Source organism: Solanum dulcamara, chromosome 11 (genome assembly GCF_947179165.1).
Source record: "Solanum dulcamara chromosome 11, daSolDulc1.2, whole genome shotgun sequence".
NCBI lineage: Eukaryota > Viridiplantae > Streptophyta > Magnoliopsida > Solanales > Solanaceae > Solanum > Solanum dulcamara.
Window position 1 is genome coordinate 56,797,910 of NC_077247.1, and position 18,516 is coordinate 56,816,425.

Below are 18,516 nucleotides of genomic sequence, written 5' to 3' on the forward strand. Positions count from 1 at the left end.
CCTATTTCTCCTTTTTCTATATCCAATTTCCTCTTTTTTTTTTTAATAATAATAAAAACAAACAAAGACCTAATTGATAAATGAGAGAAGTTATTGATCATTTTTTGAAAAAAATAAAAATACTTCAAAATTAACAAAAGCAGACAGGCACTTGGCACCGACCATATAAGACATTTCTCTGTAGGGAGTGAAAGGGTCCCAATAGCATACACAAGAGAGAGCAAAAAGCTTTTCCAATCTATGGCTATTCCCTAAAAATGTTGTGTGCGTTCTGTTAGCAAGGTAGTGTTACTGCTCTGGCGGTTGCGTCAAACAGAAGCTGGGCCCAGTTCCTCCTCCGCATCTATCTAGCCTGCGTCTTCTTTGTTGCCCCTTTCCGAAATCCGATACCTTAATCCACAACTCGGATTTCCGATAAAGCCATGTCTAAAGCTCGAGTATACACCGATATCAATGTGCTTCGTCCTAGGGAATATTGGGATTACGAATCCCTAACTGTTCAATGGGGGTAAATTTTTTCCCTATCTAACCTTAATCCCCTCTAATTTTGTTATTTATTTTGGTTTTTTATATACTGGATGATAGATTGAAATTCTTGAATTATATGATGTTTGCTACCTTTTTTTTTAAAAAGATTGTAATAAAATCCACTTCTAGCCTCCAAGAAAATAACTAGGTTCTGTTTCCTTGTTTTTTTCGTCTGAAAGAAAGTGGGTGTTACATAGCATAATAACATCCACTCCAGGCGAGCGCGAAAAGTCTCTAGGTATACTTGTGTAAGTCTAGGAAGAAGAGTGGTATTTTGAATCCTTACTCTGTGTTGAAAGTAGCATTATTGAGTATTTGAATGTAACAGCCCGAAATGGAGTGGATAATTATAGAGACTTCATTTAGTTTACACCAATTATGAGAGCATTTTGTTTAGCCATAACTATAAACTTGTCTTGCTAATGCGGGAGCATATAGTTTGTTTATCTTGGTTCCTGAGTGGGTTGGCCCTTGGCTCAACAATTAATTTCATCTTTCACAAGTTTTGGGATCAGATTTTATCCTATTTGACTTTCTCAACTTTAATGCATCAGCTACATTGTATTATCCTCATCAGTGCCCGTCATATTCGTTATTGCAGTGATCAGGATGACTATGAGGTTGTTCGAAAAGTTGGAAGAGGAAAATATAGTGAAGTTTTTGAAGGTATAAATGTTAACAGCAACGAGAAGTGCATAATCAAGATCCTGAAACCTGTTAAGAAGAAAAAGGTACGACGTTCCTTGCATTGTTGGACTTGCAAAACTCATACTGCAAGGACGATACTATGTTTTTCTTTCGCTGAGTTAAGATTTCATTTTTTCCGCTTCAAAGGAAAAAAGAAGAAGTCTGCAGGAAGAGTTCGTATGTAATGCAATACTTATTTTTGTCCGACTTAATATCTATAGTTAATCATCAACATTAACAGCCATAACAGAAAAATCTGTATTTAACTCATAAAAAAGGGCTTAATATCTATTTAGAATCACCAACATTAACAGCCTTAATGGAGAAATCTGTAATTCACTCATTAAAAGCCTACTCTCAATAATCTATTCATGTGTTGATAGAGTGTCAGAGAGAAATACGTGAAGTCTCTTTTGTGGAACTTTGGAAAAGATTGTCAGTTATGTTCATACGAAATGCGTAATGCCTAAAATTGGTCAGTTTGCGACATAATCTGGAAAAAATTAGCCATCCTCAACGACATTTACTACATCAAAATAGGTTAATCTCTTGATGACATTTTTTGGTCATTTTGGTAGTGTTATGTATCCACTGTTCATATACTTTTTTCCCTCCTATCCTTTAACTTAATGTTTTAATTAACACAGTTTTAGTTTGTAATATTATGCTTTCTTCGGGAAAAAACAAAAAAGAATATACATGCTTTTGACTAGACATTAGTGGTGTTGTGTAGATCAAAAGAGAGATAAAGATACTGCAAAACCTCTGTGGTGGACCAAACATTGTCAAACTCCTTGATATCGTCAGAGATCAGCATTCAAAAACTCCAAGCTTGATTTTTGAGTACGTGAACAGCACAGATTTCAAAGTTTTGTACCCAACGCTAACGGATTACGACATACGGTACTATATATATGAGCTTCTCAAGGTAAGATGATAAACCCATTAGATGGCAGTCACTATGGCTTTTATGTACATATGCTCCCTCTCCCCTGACCACCTCTTTTTTTTTTGAGAAAGGTAACAGTTATATGCTTCCTGTCCTCTTGGTTTTTCTTTTCTGTATCTTCTTTCTTCTCTCAGAACCAAGAATAGAGTTGAACTCATGTCTTAACTTATTATCTGGTCAAAAGTTCGTCTGCCTCCAACACTTCCTTCTATTGGAGCTTTTCAAGGTTTGTATGAGTATGAGGATTTTGGGAGTCCCCAGTTAGTTTATGCTCACTAACTATTTCTGAATTGGGTGGATATATTCTCATATACTTTGATCAAATTTTGAGATCGAACTATTAAAGTTATAACGACTAAACTAGGCTTATCTCAAACGGAAATTTTGGAATCCAAGATTCTGGTGCCATAATATTGTACTAATTTGGATTCAGCTTACACTCTACCCTCCCCAGACCCCACGATGTGGGATTTCACTAGGCTGTTGTTGTTGTTGTTGTTGTTGGATTCAGCTTACATCTATATTTAGATAATTGGGAGTCTGTTGAAAGTGTCTCATGATCATGGGTTAGTGGGAATGACTAAGACTGAAAACTCATATTTGTTCACCTTATCCTGCATGCCAACACATGGATTTCAAATCCATCAACAAAAATGTAGATAATCTTATTGATGGATTTGAAATCCATGTGTTGGTCATTTCAATTGATTATCTTTCCTCTGCAATTAGGTCTAAGTATAGCTTTTGAATGTGTTTTTACAAGGTAAATGACCTCGTAGTTAAGTGCTTACTCTGTCTCCTGTTATCAGACGATATGAATTGGATTCACTGCATACCTATTGGAAGTTAATTTTTATATCTAGATGATTTGCTATGCTCTTTGTAACTCTTAACAATGTAATTTTCTTTACTGAATTTGGATATCTTAAGTAACATCCTTGTATTCTTCTGATCTTGTTATTGGTTAAGGGAAAAAAAATCATCAATGCCATTGATTTTCTGTCCTCTCTTTTCTAATTGCTATTTAAATTTTTATTTACCTTTTTCATGAGTAATATTATTTTCCCTGTTTTGTCTGATGCTGGGTGCTTTTGCTTATATTACTGTTACTTGAGACTAACTATTTGGAAATGGGGATGCCAATTATGGGATCCTGTTGATTTCTACCTCGAAGTTAGGTCTTCCTTTTTGCTCCATGCCTACATTACCAGCCTACCTGAGCAGAAACATGTCTAGGTTTCCTTTCTTTTGCCGCCTCCTCTGAAAAAAAGAAAAGAAATTTAACTTCTTGAGCTTTCTCATTGTGTATCAGCATCATCATTTCTTGTTTGTCAAATGCTTTATGCTGAAAAGTATATATCCTAGTTCTGTTCCTGCTTATTCACTTTTCCATTCGCTTAATTTACTTTATTAATTTCCCCTTCTTCTTTTTGAGAGGAAAGAAAGACTCACGCTTTTGGCATGACTCTTGAATTTACTGAGGCCTTCAGTTGGTTATAACATTTCTTGTGACAGTTGTGTAACTCTTTGAGACCTATTCTTTGCATACATTTCTTGACATACTTTCCAATTTATGGAGGTCGGAAACTGAAACTTCTTATCAACCTGCAGGCACTAGATTATTGCCATTCACAGGGAATAATGCATAGGGATGTCAAGCCTCATAACGTTATGATAGACCATGAACTGCGGAAACTTCGCTTGATAGATTGGGGTCTTGCTGAATTTTACCACCCAGGAAAGGAATATAATGTTCGTGTAGCTTCAAGGTAAGAGATAATCTGCTGACAGTATGGTGGGACCTGGTATAGTTGCTTTGCCAGCAACAACTTCCTACATATAGCTTCTCTATCTGTAGATCCATGCTCTACTTGCAAATTGTTCTCTTTACAAGTCATGAGTTTTTAATCAGAAAGCAAGTGACTTTGCTATAGATTTTTAAAGTTAGAAGTAAAAAAGAAACATCATTCACTTATGTATACATTAACTACCCTTCAGTTCCAAACAAGTAGGGGTCGGCTATATGAATTTCGTTGTCCATGTTACTCCATTTAAGCCCATATCTTGCACATACTGTGCAAACACAGATAAAAAAAATAGAATCTTTACATTTTCCAAACTGACAAACTTCTGAAAAGCTAAACTGCTCCTAGAAAGTGTTGGACCTACATTAAAATTGCTAACATTTTAAATATATTCTCGACTAATATGTAGCACCTATATAGATATTTTTCTTCCTTTGTGCCCTATTTTCCCCTAATTTTGCATGAATATAATTATAGATCCTTAGAGACTACGTCCTTCCTTGTGATTTTAGCTCTACCGCTTCCTCTTTTAACACCTTCACTCACCATGGTTTCACACCTAGGAGTCTGTGCATCGGGAGGGGTTGATGCAAGACATAACCTAATCATCTCAAGCAACCGTTTCTCATTTTATCACTGATGTGTGCTACTTGATCCTTCTTGCGGATGTGATCATTTCTCTAATCTTGTATGATCACTCATCCATCTTAGCAGCGACATTCATGTTGTGGATGTGTATATAATTTTAATGGCTCTACACTCGCTCTCATATAACATTGTTGGTCTTATTACTGTTCTATAGAGCTTGCCTTTCACTTTTGGTAGGCATCCTTCTATCGCATAACACCCACTATAGCACTTCCCCGTTTCAACCGTTAGATTTTGATTTTATGTGTAACATCTTCGTCTATTACTACATTCCCCTATAGAACTTCCCCATTTCAACTGTTCGATTTTGATTTTACGTGTAACATCTTCCTCTATTACTCCATTCTCCTGGAACAGTGAGCCTAAAAATCTGAATGTTTGCATTTAGGCAATGCAATCTCATCTAATTTCATCTCAATTTCACTCTTCTTTATGTTGACTAAACTTGCAATGCATATATCCACTCTTACTTTCACTTATCTCTATGATGGCTTAGAAAGAACGGAAGCTGCTTCGGCACCATACCCAGTTAAAGAATACTAAAATAATCAATGGGAGGAGAAGGTTATTGTTTAGGTCAAACTAACTCTTTATCAGCATAGCTGCACATGTGAAATTGGTTTTGTACTGTAAGGTAGTGATTCATAAACTATCATGGAAGTTGGAAAAGATGGATTTCCCGTTGTTGGTGTCCTTGTTTAGTCTCAAGGCTATTGAAGCAAGTCTGAGGTCTTCTTTTCTTGCGTTTCAGATACTTCAAGGGCCCTGAACTTCTAGTTGACTTGCAAGATTATGACTATTCTTTGGACATGTGGAGCCTTGGCTGCATGTTTGCAGGAATGGTGAGAAATTTTATGATTCATAATATAAGCTTTTAGTTGGTTTATTCCTCTGGATTTCTTTGTGGCTGACCATGCCTTTTTTTGGTAGATTTTCCGCAAGGAACCTTTCTTTTATGGCCATGATAATCAGGATCAGCTCGTCAAAATTGCAAAGGTAATGCCTAGTAACTGACCAATGGGTTTATATACCTTAATTTTGTTCTTTGAATGAGAGGGGGAGGTTGATCAACTGAGAACAACCAATACAGTTGTTACTTGTAGTTGTATTATAAAAAAGTAATGTATAGCTGCTTGACATGGAGTTGATAGATTATTGTTGTTATAGGTACTTGGGACAGATGAGTTGAATGCATATTTGAACAAGTATCAATTAGAGCTTGATCCTCAGCTAGAGGCTATGGTTGGGAGGTATGCTTCTTGCTTTCTTGTTACTACCCTTATCGCCTAGATAAAACTAGGCTAAGGCACATTAAATAGGGTTACTAAGTTGATCTCAGTAACTAGCTTTAGCAGAAGTGTGGCCTCATTTATCGCCAAAATTCTTAGCTATTGAAGGTGAATACAATCTGTCTTTCCCCTGCAGACACAGTAGGAAGCCGTGGTCCAAATTTATTAATGCAGACAATCAGCATCTAGTGTCACCGGAGGTATTCTTCTCTCTATTTATGTATCTGTGGTAAATATGTTCTGAATAAGAAGAAACCAACAATGATGACAAGTACACCTCAAAATCCCAAGGCTCTTCCTAACTGTCCATTTGATAATTGATTTTGAGTTCTCATTGCAGGCTATAGATTATCTTGACAAGCTTCTCCGTTATGATCATCAGAGTAGACTTACTGCAAGAGAAGCAATGGTAATCCTTTTTATCCATTATTAATGAGCTTTAAACTCTGAGCCTCATCTTTGTTTTCTTAGGTTCTGTCTTATATTAGCTTTTTTCAAGTACAAAAAAACAGTTACTTATAACTTATTAAAGAAAATGGTTTTGTGATATTTTAAAACCTTTAAAAGACGTGGTTAGTTGACAATTTAAAACATACTATACCAAAGTCAAAATGTAAAGAATATAAATGAGATACATGAAAGAGATCAGTTGAGGAAGAGTGGGTAGAAGAGACACAACTGACTAGTTTTTTGTTTTAAAATACTGTTGAAGCAAGCTGGTTATTGTGTACTGCCTATTGCTTTCTCTTTCTGCTCTTGGCTATGTTTTTTCCTTTGTCATGATGTTGCATCTGTATCTTTGCTGGAATCAGTCTACTTCCCCCCTCCCTCTCAATTCTTTCTTTTAACAATGAACATTATATATGTATTTGTTTTGTTTTGCACAACTAGAGAATTGAACACCATGTATTTGCGTGTTTAAGATCTTTAATTCATCAGGTGGCTGTGTTGGGAACCTACTAACTACTTAATCTTCCGTGTTTCTTAGGCCCATCCATATTTCTCGCAAGTGAGGGCTGCAGAAACTAGCAGGATGAGGACACAGTAGCTTATATGTCTTGCTGTTAATGGGAAGAAAAAAAAACTATGGTGTAATGTACTTGTGTATCCATTTATGTGACATTTGTGAGAACTGTGTATTTGAACTTGAGCAGACATCTGAATTCAGGAATTTCAGATCTTCATCATTGAACATTTCAAGAGAAAAAGATTTTGTAGATTCCTGCTCGTGACCTCGATTGCCAATGGAAGTGACTTGAGTGTTAAAAGTCACCCCCCCTCCAAGGTACCCCCTAGAAGTGAACAGTAGCATATTTTCGTAAATTAATTCGGGAGTTCAGTTAGTATGTCAGTGGACCGGATTTTTCTTCATTCAGCTTTGGTGGTTTGCCCTTCGTGTAAGTTCATTGATATGGTGTTGGAAATTTAGCCTAGAAATACATCTGGCAAAAGAAGAATGAATAGTAGTCCAAACTGAGGAGAACCACAAATCTCGCGGCCATCCTGCGTAGGGGCCAAAGTGCTTAAATTCTCTCTCTACTTGCCAAACTAAATTACAACTATCCATTATCAAATTCTCTGTAGGCATCTAACAAAAATCAAATGAAAGAAGTAAAATCTGTAGAACGCATCTTACACCCACATTCAACCAAAACCCAATGCCAAATCCCAAATTATACCATATTATATCAACCATTAAAAAGTATAGTGCCACAACTAAAAATTCTGCCCGACCTGTTTACTTGCGGGACAAATACACACAATTTTACATCTTGCTTGGGTAGACACTTTTACGACTAGTGATAGGAGATAATACCAACATTTTCTACAAGACCCGTTTGACACCTAAGTTCATTTTTTGAGATGAGGGAAACAGGTAGCGAGATCAGATTTTGGATGTTTGGCCTCGGCATGTTCCTTGCACTTCACCTCTGATGTTGTGCACATAAATGTCTGCATGCACACCTTGCACTGCCATCATCCGCAACAATACAGAAAAGTTAGTGAAGGATCAAAGCAAACAGCAATCAAGATGAATTCCAAAGACACTAATGAATTGTCAGAAGCTGAAAGAAGACATAAAAATAGTTAACACAGTGAGAAAATCTGTGTAGACACTGATAAACATAGAGCCATAGACTATTTAAGATTATCGTTGAAGACTTGAATGCCATTCTTTCCTTGGGCTATCTCCTGCTACCTCCTATTGAAAGCCTAAGAACATTTTTTGGCAAAAGTGTAGAAATTATACGATATCGCAGAACATAGCCTAAAAAACTGGAAAACGAAAAAAGACAACCCAATAAGACATCAACAAAAGTGAGACCACTATAACTTCATGCGCAAATAAACAAGCAAATTCCCTAAATTTGGATTTTCAAAGTACAAGGGGAAAGACAGGAGTGTTGAACCACGTAGCCAGTACCTATATAAGAAGTGTGGACTAAACAGTTCACATGCTCAATGAGCCAAATTACAGAACATATAAAGGAGATTACACAGTGAAACACATGGTTGAAGGTTGCCGTTACTGGATTGTCATTATGAAATACATAGAGATTACTTTGAAGTCATATAAAGGGAATGGAAGTTCAACATCATGACATTACCAGCCCAAACACAATAACAAGAGATTATAGGTGGTATCCCAATGATTGATTTGTTGAGGGCTTGGTTCTCACCTTCAACATATGATGCCTCTCTTCTTGCCATACTAATGGACTATCCTGATGGATTCATTAACACATTTATATCCTTTAATGGCCTACATGATGGAGATATTTCCAATTTTGGAGGATATGTGCTTTCTACATTTCACGTCTCCTTACTTGAAAAGGCAGAGTTCTCCTGTGTGGTTTCCAAGATATTGCATAGGAGCCGGGTTTTACACTGTGCGCACCCAAAAAGTAGCGGCTGCGGGTTCCTTTGTCATAAAAAAAATACTTTAAAAGGCAGAGGAGTGTGTTGGTCACTAAGACACACTATAGACATTAACCAATTTTTATCACCAGAGCGGCAGAAGAATAACTCTGACATCCAAAGAAGCAACATAAGACAATCTTTCCAATTAAGCTTCATCATGTCTAGTCAGGAATCAACTATGGCTCAATCCCAAATTAGTTGGTGTGTGCTATACTGCTATATGAAAAATCCTATCCGTCATTGTACTATTATTGCGCTAGCTTTCATCCTACCACCATCCTCCTCCTTTTATTAGGGCTTTGGACCATTTACGTTTAATAAGCTCACATAGGTGGGGATTCAATATACTAAAATTGTGTAAAAAAAAAAGACTTTACCTGGATACTCATGGCCTTCTTGTTCGCGTCAAGTTGGCTTCCTGCATAGATCCCACGATTAAGAGAGTTAGAGGCGTTTGGATTGGTTTATAAGCTGTTTTCAGTTTTTTTTGAGTGTTTGACCGGCTAACTTAAAGTCATTTTGTGCTTAAAATAAGCCCCAATAAATAGTTGATTTTATTTGGATCAACTTATTTTAAGCGGTTTATAAGTTGAAAACAGCTTATTAAATCAAAAAAAAAAATGTTGGCTGCACCTATTTTTTTAAAACCCTTTTTCAACTTATAAGCTGCTTAAAAATAAGTTAATTCAAACAGTCTATTCGTAAAAAGCCAAAGATTGTCGATTAACGTAACATATCTCAGCATCTAAAACAAAAAAATAATAAAAGGCACTCTCAACTACGTTGGAATCCATCAACGAGATCGAATCGGATTAAACCAATGCTAAAATCAGGCTAATTGACCAATTGAATTAAGATCATGATGTGGGTGAAATTAGGTTCAGATTATTCAAGGGATAGAAAGGAAATACCTTTTGCGCCTTTCATCTTCTCGATGTTCTTCTCGCGAGCCATCTTGGCTTTCTGACCGTTGCCTCCACCCATTATTGCTGGAACGGACGTGAATTGAAACCCTAGAGAGCTCTTCTGTTGCAGGCGAAAAAACAGTGGCGGGGATACGACAGCTGCAGGGGATAGAGGGGTCAAAAAATATATAGAAAGGACAAGTTTGGTCTTCTAACACCCCTTTATTTAATACCTGTCCTTTTTTTTTTTTTGGCTTCAATGAGCTTTAATTTCTGAATATTTAAACAATAATTTAATTTACCCCATGCTAAAACTTGTCAAAATCTCTTTTTTAGATTGCATTAGCTTATTAAAAGTAATAAACATTAAGTGTTTGAAATTGATTTTATATATTTTTTACATAAGACAAATGAATTATAAAAACAAAATAGAGAGATCTTTAGGAGTCAAATAATTTGAAAAAAATAACATAATTGAAATAGCATGATTAAAATTAGTTATTAGGTGCAATTCCTAGCCTTTTATTTGCGGGTCATTCACATAAATACCTCTATTTTGAAGTCATCTTTAATTGTACTGTTCAAATTGATGGTCTATTGGTTTTTGTCCTCAACACTTCAATATGGAAAAAACAAAAATAATTATTCGGCATGAGTTTATATTTTTATATCATATTTTAGCACAAGTTAGACCACTTAGTTCCTACAAAATTTATATCGATAGAGACATAACTTCAGTTACAGAACCTACAAATTAAAAGATTTGTCAGACAAAATAAAAGTCTCTTTTAATTTATGCTGAGCAAATAAACTACTACAACATATGCCATATAAGACAAAAGATCTCTCAGCTTATGCCGAATGAATTAGATATTACACAATATATATCGAACAAATTAGATACTACACAACTTATATCAAATAAAATAAAATTTTTCTAAACTTATGTCGAACAAAATTAGCTCATCAATAAAGATATCTTTAATCCATAAATTTTTATTAAATGAACAACATAGATAAAAAAATTTAAAACTTGTTTACTTGCTATCACTATTGGGCTTTATGTGGAAGTTACCTATCGGCCCAATTAAGGTTCTGACGAAATAAATGGGCTTTCAGTTCACTGAAAACTAACCCACCTTGGAAACAGATCACTGCAAGGCTCTATTGACAGGGTACAGAAACGCGATCACAATTCGCTGGGAATTGATCTAGTAATTTTGATATCCGGTGAAATTCTGCTTGTACATTTTCTTAAGAAATGGGGGTGATTGTCGAGAGCGATGTTTGGGAGCCAAATCCAGCACTGTGTTTATTCTTCTTCGTGTCATGTTGCTTGTCAATCTACTATTTGCCAAACAGCAGCAGAAGTTCCCACATTTTCGATCACGCACCTTCGTCTTCTTTCATTCGTTTCCAGAGAAGTTTTCTCTTACTCTATTCTCTTTCTTCAGGTGACGTTATTTTCTGAGTTCATTTGTCTGCACACTGATTGTAGTATTAGCAAATGTCATGTTCTAATTAACTCAGAGAATCTACTTGCTTCTAAAATTGGTGCGAAGTAGTAAACTTTACATGTTTGCCTGTTTGTTGACTGTTGGATTTCCTCTCTTCCAAATGTTTGATATTTACCCTCTTTTTTGCCAAAGGGGAAAAATGGAACTTCTAGCAGTACAATTTCACAATTTTAACTTGGAAAATTAATTAATTAAACGGGTCTGACTTAGGTCTGAAAATAGTCAAGTTGAAGTCGCAAACCAATTGCATAGATGGACTATCTCTTAATTTGTACGTTGCTAAATTGAGCATTTTAGCAAGTTAGACATTTCTTTCATTTGTGGATCACTCAGATAAACGGAGTTCACAAAAGTGGAGTATCCTGTAGTTATAGTAGATTAATAAACATGTATTCAAAGTTGAATTAATGAAATTCAAAAGTTTATGCAAGACTCAATGAAGCTATTCTAACAGATGGAGTTAAAGTGTTGATACATGAATGAGGGAAGTTAACATCACATATGGAGTTTGAATTGAGATACTGATATAAATTCCTCCCTTTGTAATCTGTTTATTAGCGTATTATGCTAATTAATATACAAGAATGCATTTCTAGGCTGAGCTGACACCACAGAATTGACAATTATTAGTTTTTGATGGAGATATGGTAATTACTGACCATAGAGCACATGTTAAGGTGTACGCACAAATCACATATTGCATCAAAAAAAGGCATGCTTCCCTTTTTCATTACTTCTTCAATATAATAAGTGTCTTTTTTATGATCAGCTTGGATTCAAAATCATTTATTTATTTAACTTTTACAGTAATGGAAGGCTTGTTGGCAGTATTTGGAGAGTATGAGTTGGCGTACCATGGCCTTAGTAGGGAGCAGATGATCAGCTCTCTATGCATTGGATATGCAGCTGCTCTCTTTGTCGGTACCTTTTTGGGAATGCTCTCGGATTTGATGTAAGGATATATGGTGTTGGAAGTTGCTTCATATCTACTTGAGGTTTTAGAAAAATACTTCTTAATTACAAGAAAAACTAAAAGACTATTTTTCTATTGCAACTCCCTCCATTTTATTTTCCTTGTGTGGGAGTTTTGTCTAGTTTTTGGAATTAAAGTACTTATGCTTGACTTTAATTAATTCATCTATTTGAGCCTTGGAGTAACTGGTAAAGTTGCTGCCATGTGACCAGGAGGTCACGGGTTCAAGCCTTGGAAACAGCCTCTGGCAGAAATGCAAGGTAAGGCTGCGTACAACAGACCCTTGTGGTCGGGCCCTTCCCCGGACCCTGCGCATAGCGGGAGCTTAAGTGCACCGGGCTGATAAAAAAAAAAAAAAAAAAAAAAAAAAAAAAAAAAAAAAAAGTAAAAAAATAGATATTAGAATAAATATAAAGCAAGTGATGAATTTTTCTTTTTTACTTATAAAAAAAGGTATACAGCAAATTGCCATTTTCATCCTCTTGGAGTTCCATAAATCATAAATTCAAACTTTTAGACAGATTATTTGGTTCAACTCTTTGAAATGAAATAAAACTTTCATTTTGGAATAGAGGAAGTATCAATCTGATCTTCGATCCTTTGATGCATTCTGTTTGGACTATGACATCATTTTTCTTCTGAACTATCCAACAAAGCTTGAACTTGAAGCTTTGTGTTTGAGCAGAATATGTTTTCAAAGTAAATGGTATTGGGCCATTATTATCATAAATTATTTTCAATAGTTTATTGCTCTCAAAATTGTGATGAAGCACCATAAGATAAATCATTTTTTTGAAAGTCAAGAGTAGCATATTTCAAACTTATCATTATGTTGCCTCTCTTCATGCAGTGGCCAGAGAAAAGTCAGCTTGTTATTTTGCTTGCTGCATCTTTTTGTTGCCATATGGAGGAGGGTTACTGGACATCCAAGTGTTTGGCTCGCTAGCATCTGTTTGTCTCTTGCCTCTACAATATTTTTCTTCAACTTCGAGACATGGATTGTTGTTGAGCATGACAAGGTTCATCTTCAGAATCTCTTTTTGTTATTATTATATGATTTTCTATTCCGTGGGGGAAGTGCAATTCCGAAGACTTGTTAACTCAAAATGCTTATCCATTTCTTGAAATGAATGAATGTAGTAAGTCTTTATTGTACGCCAAAACAAAAAGATGAATGAGTGTAGTAAATGTAAAGGGGTTAGGGCAGGGGCGTGTGGATCTAGTCTTTTAGAATTGCTTTCTTTGCCAATTACATTAACCTATTTCGGACCTATTCATGCGGCTGCTGTGGAAGCATATGTGATTATATTTGAACATTTTCCTCGCTCAGTGAGGAGCCATCACAGTTGGATTTCATATTTTCTGCACAACTTCGAAACTATGATAGTACAGTAAGATGGGTTATCCTTATAATCATTTTGCAGCTTGAGCAGAGGCAGGATTCAGTAAATGACATGTTTTGGTTAATGACTTTTGTTGAATCTGCATCTTTTATTGGAAGCCAAGTGGTTGGTAACTGGTTAATTGGTGGTCATGAAAAGACAAGTTTGCTTGCTCCGTCCAGTGCAGTGGTAATAATGGCTTTTAGTGCTCTGGCTTATGTCAGCCGAGGATGGAAGGAAGATCCAAAATCAATTATTCTTAAAGATTATCAGACCAAATTTCGTACATATATACTCGGTGGTATGAATCATCCATTTTTATGCTTTAGTTCCTTTCTTTTTCTTCATATTTTACCCAATTTATGCATATTACATATATGCTCCCAGTAACCATGGTGAGCAGGAAGAATGACATTGAGCTTTTCTGTTGGCACAATATAACTGGGGAACATATTTCCATAGCTGACTATGACTCTAAAAGAAATATTCAATCAATTCTGTGAATCTCACTGTAAACATGAATCTAAAACAAATAAAATTGAATAAGCTTTACCTTAAAAACCTTGATTCAAACATTGAAATCTTGGATAGTCACAAGAAATCCTAACTTATTTCCTTAACTTTTGGCGCCTTCCTTTCCAGTAAAAGACCTTATTAGGATCCAATAGAGGTCTTTCCTGTAAAAGGAGGTCGTGTACCACAATTTGAGTTAAAAAGAAGAAAGGGGTGGCGATTGAAAGAGAGGGAAAGTAAGGAAGAAGGCATCTAAAAGTCTGACCATGATCTCATAGGCATTGTCAACTTGATTTGTCACTCTCTGCTCCAATTTCTGCCTCATTCCCTTCACCAAACTTTGTGTAGCTACCTTATTTTTCTTACTGTGATCTTATTTTGGTTGGTACTTGGTCAACTTAGCTCAAATTCAGAAGTCCATTCTTGAGAAGAGCATGAAAGCATAACAGAGCTATAAAGCAGACAGAAAGTTATCCTTTTCTCGTTAATAAATACTACCAGTTTGGTATATCAGACAGTACAGGCATTGTAATCTTCTAATACAAAATGAGGTTGTACTGAAGTTTGAGCTTATATCTTTTTCAAAATGAAGTGCTTAAGAAAGTTAAAATGGTCTATTTTCAGAAATTAGAAGTTTTGCAACATCTTAATATGATAATGAGTTAGAGAAAATGCATCTGTACAAAATGCTGTATTTGATGACTAATTGCATAATTGGGAGTGGTTGGATTGACATTCTAATCTTTTCCCAATTGTATTCTTCTCAGATAAAAGGGTTTGGCTTTTGTCATGGACCCAAGCTACCATCCACTTCTCAATTGCAGTTTTTTGGATTACTTGGGCTTCAACCATTGTGGTACGATTTTGACTAGCTTACTGGAAAGGATACTGTTTCAGTTTTTTTGACTCTCCAATTCTTATTATTGTTTTCTCATGGAGAAGTATTCTAAGAGGAGTGCTAAATTTGTTAATCTACTTACTTTCTTTTACCTTAATTTTGAAGAGAGTAGTTGAAGATGGTAGTTGAAGTTGTATAGGAAAACACACCTCCTTGATTAGATTTAAAACATTTAAAGTTAATTATTCTTTTGTACTTTGTGTCTCAAAATTGGAAATGGAAGTGTGTCAAGGAAAAATGGATAGAGGAAGGATTCTATTTACTACTGTGAGAGGCCTTCTTTGGAAAGATTGATGAGGTTCATCCTTATACCAAGAGAAAGAGTGGCTGTTGACTGTTTGTGTAAGACACATCAGAATTTTGGCTAGTCGATCTATACAAGTGATTTTATTTAACCATCTTCCTAAATTTATGAAGTAATCTTTTTGTGGCCAATATGTATGTCTCTCAAACTTTGTGAATACTGATTTATCAAGATGAATGCTTAACATTTCATTTTCTTCCTTCTGAAATCCTATCTCACCATATTTCTTCCTGGTCCAAAAAGATTCATATTTTTTTTCCTTAAAGTTTGTTTGAATTTTTAGGCAGATGGTAGAGAGGTTTTGCTAGGTTTCGTATACCCCTGTGTACTTGGTGCGAAAATGCTTGGAAGCACTGCATTTTCCTGGTTCTCCAGTGGCCCTTTATCACTCCGAACTGAGGAGTGCTTAGTATATGCCTGTATTTTTATGGGCTTCGTCACTTCCGTTGTAGCTTTTGATTATCAGGTATTTACGAGTTTTCTTTTCTTCAAGCTGTTCAAATATCAAGTAATGTCATCAACCTTAATTTGCGATATTGTTGCAGGACGTTGAAATTCTTTTGATGCTATTCTGCATATTTCATGCTTGTGTGGGATTGGTTTTGCCTTCACTCGCCAAATTGAGAACCATGTAAGCCATGCTGCACATATAATTTTCTTATCAGTCACGGCTTTAATACTAGTGAAACTCGAGCATAGCCTGCTATCTCATATATTTGACTGGAAGTTTTCTTTTAGTCAAGTTCCTTTCTTCCTGTAACATGCAGGTATGTGCCTAATGATCTTCGTGGAGGAATGATGAGTTTATCGATCGCTCCTTCAAATGCGCTTATGTTGTTCCTTATGATTCAGGCATGCTCTGTTTTACCATATGTATTATTTAATCCATTATTTCATCAGAAGAGATCCTCTTCACGTATTATAGTGGACTTTATTCCCAGTAGAACCCATTTAAGGGTATAGTGCTTGAACTTTACCTAGATGCTTGTTGCTTGGAAATTTATAGTTCTGGGCAGTATCCAGATCTTCTCAGTAAAGATAAAGGCAATATAGTTTCTTTTATCTATGTTGAACTTCTAGATAACGTTTTAATTGATTGTATGGTGCCACATGTCTATCTTCATCATGATATTCTTTTTTTTTTCCTGGTGGTTTATTGAATATTTAGATAATCTGTTATTTTGAAATTTTGCAGAGAGGTTTCTACCAGAATATTGAAAATTCAACAATTATAGCTATGGCCTCTTTTGGTCTTTTTTCTGCAGCCGGATGCATGTATATGTTAAAGCGGCTTGGAAAGCAACCACACCAGAACTGGCACAAATTATGAACCTTTCCATTTGTTCTAAACTCTTCTATCCATGTGGGTGTATCCTGTATATAGCCGGCCAGTTAAATTAAAGATAAAGAAGCTGTAGCCTTGAACGTGATGATGGGGGTGCAACTTAAGCAACATGCTCTGCAAATGGAAAATCAATAAAGACCTGTAGCCGGTTTCAACATTTAATTATTCTCACATTGCTTAACTAACGAGGTCCAGTGGGAGATCTCACTATGGAGTTCAATTTTGCTCTCAAGACACTTTGCGGATTGATGCCCCAACTATGCTAAATGAACACTTTGCTTCTAGTATGTTTTGGGAAGAAGTGTAATATCAGAGAAGCAACAGAATACATGGTGGCTAAGTTTGCATTATTTAACAGCTCTTCAGTATTCTGATGGTCAGCGGAAAGTCTTGTTTCATATTCAGAAATCACCAAAGAGTAAGAGGAATTTTCTCTTCTTTCTTCATGTATTCTTTAAACAGGCATACATGATCACTAGATCATTGTGGTATGTCCTTCTATTATTTGGTTGGATTGCAGATATTATAATTTGAAGAATGATTACGTAAAGAATGATCTTACCTAGGGGCATCTTTCAACGTACAAATTTAGTGGGGGTGCTTGTCTTGGAATGTATGTGCCAGATTTTAGTTTCATTTAAAATGGCTGAGGCTGACGGAGCACAATTTTAAATTGGCTTTCATTCTTTTTTTTTTTTTTTTTGGGGGGGGGGGGGGGTAGCAAATTAAGTGATAAATTTATTGAAATCGACTAGTTCTTGGCTGATTAATTTTTTTTTTCTTCCTTTTTTTTTTTACCCCCCATTTTGAAGGATTTATAGTGTTTTCACACTTCCCCTCCAATGTGACTCGAACCCAGGACCTACCGGTCGTGGGTGGAGGTGCTTAACCAACTGAGCAAGCCTCACTTGTCCTTGGCTGATTGATTAGAATTTGAGAAAGTGGAATGGTTTGTCCAATTCCCTCTTGATTGGCTCCAAATCTCACCCAGTCACCCCAATTGATCGACCCCACTGATTTTTGTTTTTGTCTTGCATTGAAGTCTAATGAAGTTTGATTTGAAGTTTTTGTCTTACTTTATACAGAGTGTACTTATTGGCGCTTTTTGCGTTTATAATTTTTTTAAATATGATGGAAATTATAAATTAGGTTTATGGTTATTTGACGAAAAGAATTTGTCAAATATATTATTGGTTAAATAACATAGAAGAGACAGAAAATTACTAGTTTGAACCAACAGGAAGATTTGATGATTCTCTGAATCCCTTACAAGACTATTGAATCACATTTCTATTATAAAATGTTGCAAAATCCGTTCACTATATGAAATTTCAGGATGAGCTAAGATGACATACTATAATTCTTTATTTTCTTTGTTTACTGTATTTTGTTATTACATTTTTAACATCTCTCATTATCCTTATCTATAACAATCGTATCATTATCCGATGAATGAAAAAGAAGCAAAAATTTATAATAATATTTAGAAATCTGTATAATATTTTAAAGCGTATATAATAAAAATAGAAAACTCAAGATATTATGTAAGTATATTTTAGTTTCATTCAAGTCAATAATGAAGGGTTTGTGTGTGTATAGGTACATATGAGAACAAAAATCATATAATTAGATACCTTTTCGTTAATAAAAATTATATTAAGATTGATCAACTCATTTTTTGTTGGAATTAATCACATTCCATATTCTACAAATCTAACTCTTCTAATCAAATCATCTCTATCTAGAACCAACTCCGAAAGAAAAAAATATGTCATTTTAAAATTAAATTAAAAGCAACACAAACTAAGCAAGCTACAATATGAAAAAGACTCACTTTCAATCTATGTATAG

At 35.3% G+C, this 18,516-nt stretch overlaps 3 protein-coding genes across 5 annotated transcripts; 2 read left to right on the plus strand and 1 right to left on the minus strand.

Annotated features, from left to right (window-relative positions):
* The first annotated feature begins 143 nt into the window (after positions 1-143).
* LOC129875239 (casein kinase II subunit alpha-2) lies at positions 144-7,123 on the plus strand. The gene is made up of 10 exons (XM_055950690.1): positions 144-508; positions 1,130-1,259; positions 1,949-2,143; positions 3,776-3,933; positions 5,369-5,459; positions 5,548-5,613; positions 5,785-5,867; positions 6,043-6,106; positions 6,247-6,315; positions 6,895-7,123. Exons 1-10 carry the CDS (start codon positions 423-425, stop codon positions 6,952-6,954), a joined length of 1,002 nt encoding a protein of 333 aa, XP_055806665.1. The 5' UTR covers positions 144-422; the 3' UTR covers positions 6,955-7,123.
* A 442-nt stretch (positions 7,124-7,565) lies between these two features.
* LOC129875240 (uncharacterized protein At2g23090-like) lies at positions 7,566-9,980 on the minus strand. The gene is made up of 3 exons (XM_055950691.1): positions 9,740-9,980; positions 9,206-9,246; positions 7,566-7,877 (listed from the first exon to the last, which is right to left on the minus strand). Exons 1-3 carry the CDS (start codon positions 9,810-9,812, stop codon positions 7,758-7,760), a joined length of 234 nt encoding a protein of 77 aa, XP_055806666.1. The 5' UTR covers positions 9,813-9,980; the 3' UTR covers positions 7,566-7,757.
* An 876-nt stretch (positions 9,981-10,856) lies between these two features.
* On the plus strand, positions 10,857-17,230 carry LOC129873968 (uncharacterized). Of its 3 annotated transcripts, XM_055949169.1 has the most exons (10): positions 11,099-11,187; positions 11,847-11,962; positions 12,058-12,202; positions 13,074-13,242; positions 13,648-13,906; positions 14,886-14,974; positions 15,604-15,786; positions 15,866-15,951; positions 16,088-16,172; positions 16,516-17,230. In XM_055949169.1, the coding sequence occupies exons 2-10, from the start codon at positions 11,920-11,922 to the stop codon at positions 16,648-16,650; spliced, it is 1,194 nt and encodes a 397-aa protein (XP_055805144.1). In that variant the 5' UTR covers positions 11,099-11,187; positions 11,847-11,919; the 3' UTR covers positions 16,651-17,230. The 3 variants fall into 3 exon arrangements, with proteins under 3 accessions (XP_055805142.1, XP_055805144.1, XP_055805143.1); XM_055949167.1 differs by lacking the exon at positions 11,847-11,962 and having other exon boundaries at positions 10,857-11,187; XM_055949168.1 differs by lacking the exon at positions 11,099-11,187 and having other exon boundaries at positions 11,198-11,962.
* The last annotated feature ends 1,286 nt before the right edge of the window (positions 17,231-18,516 follow it).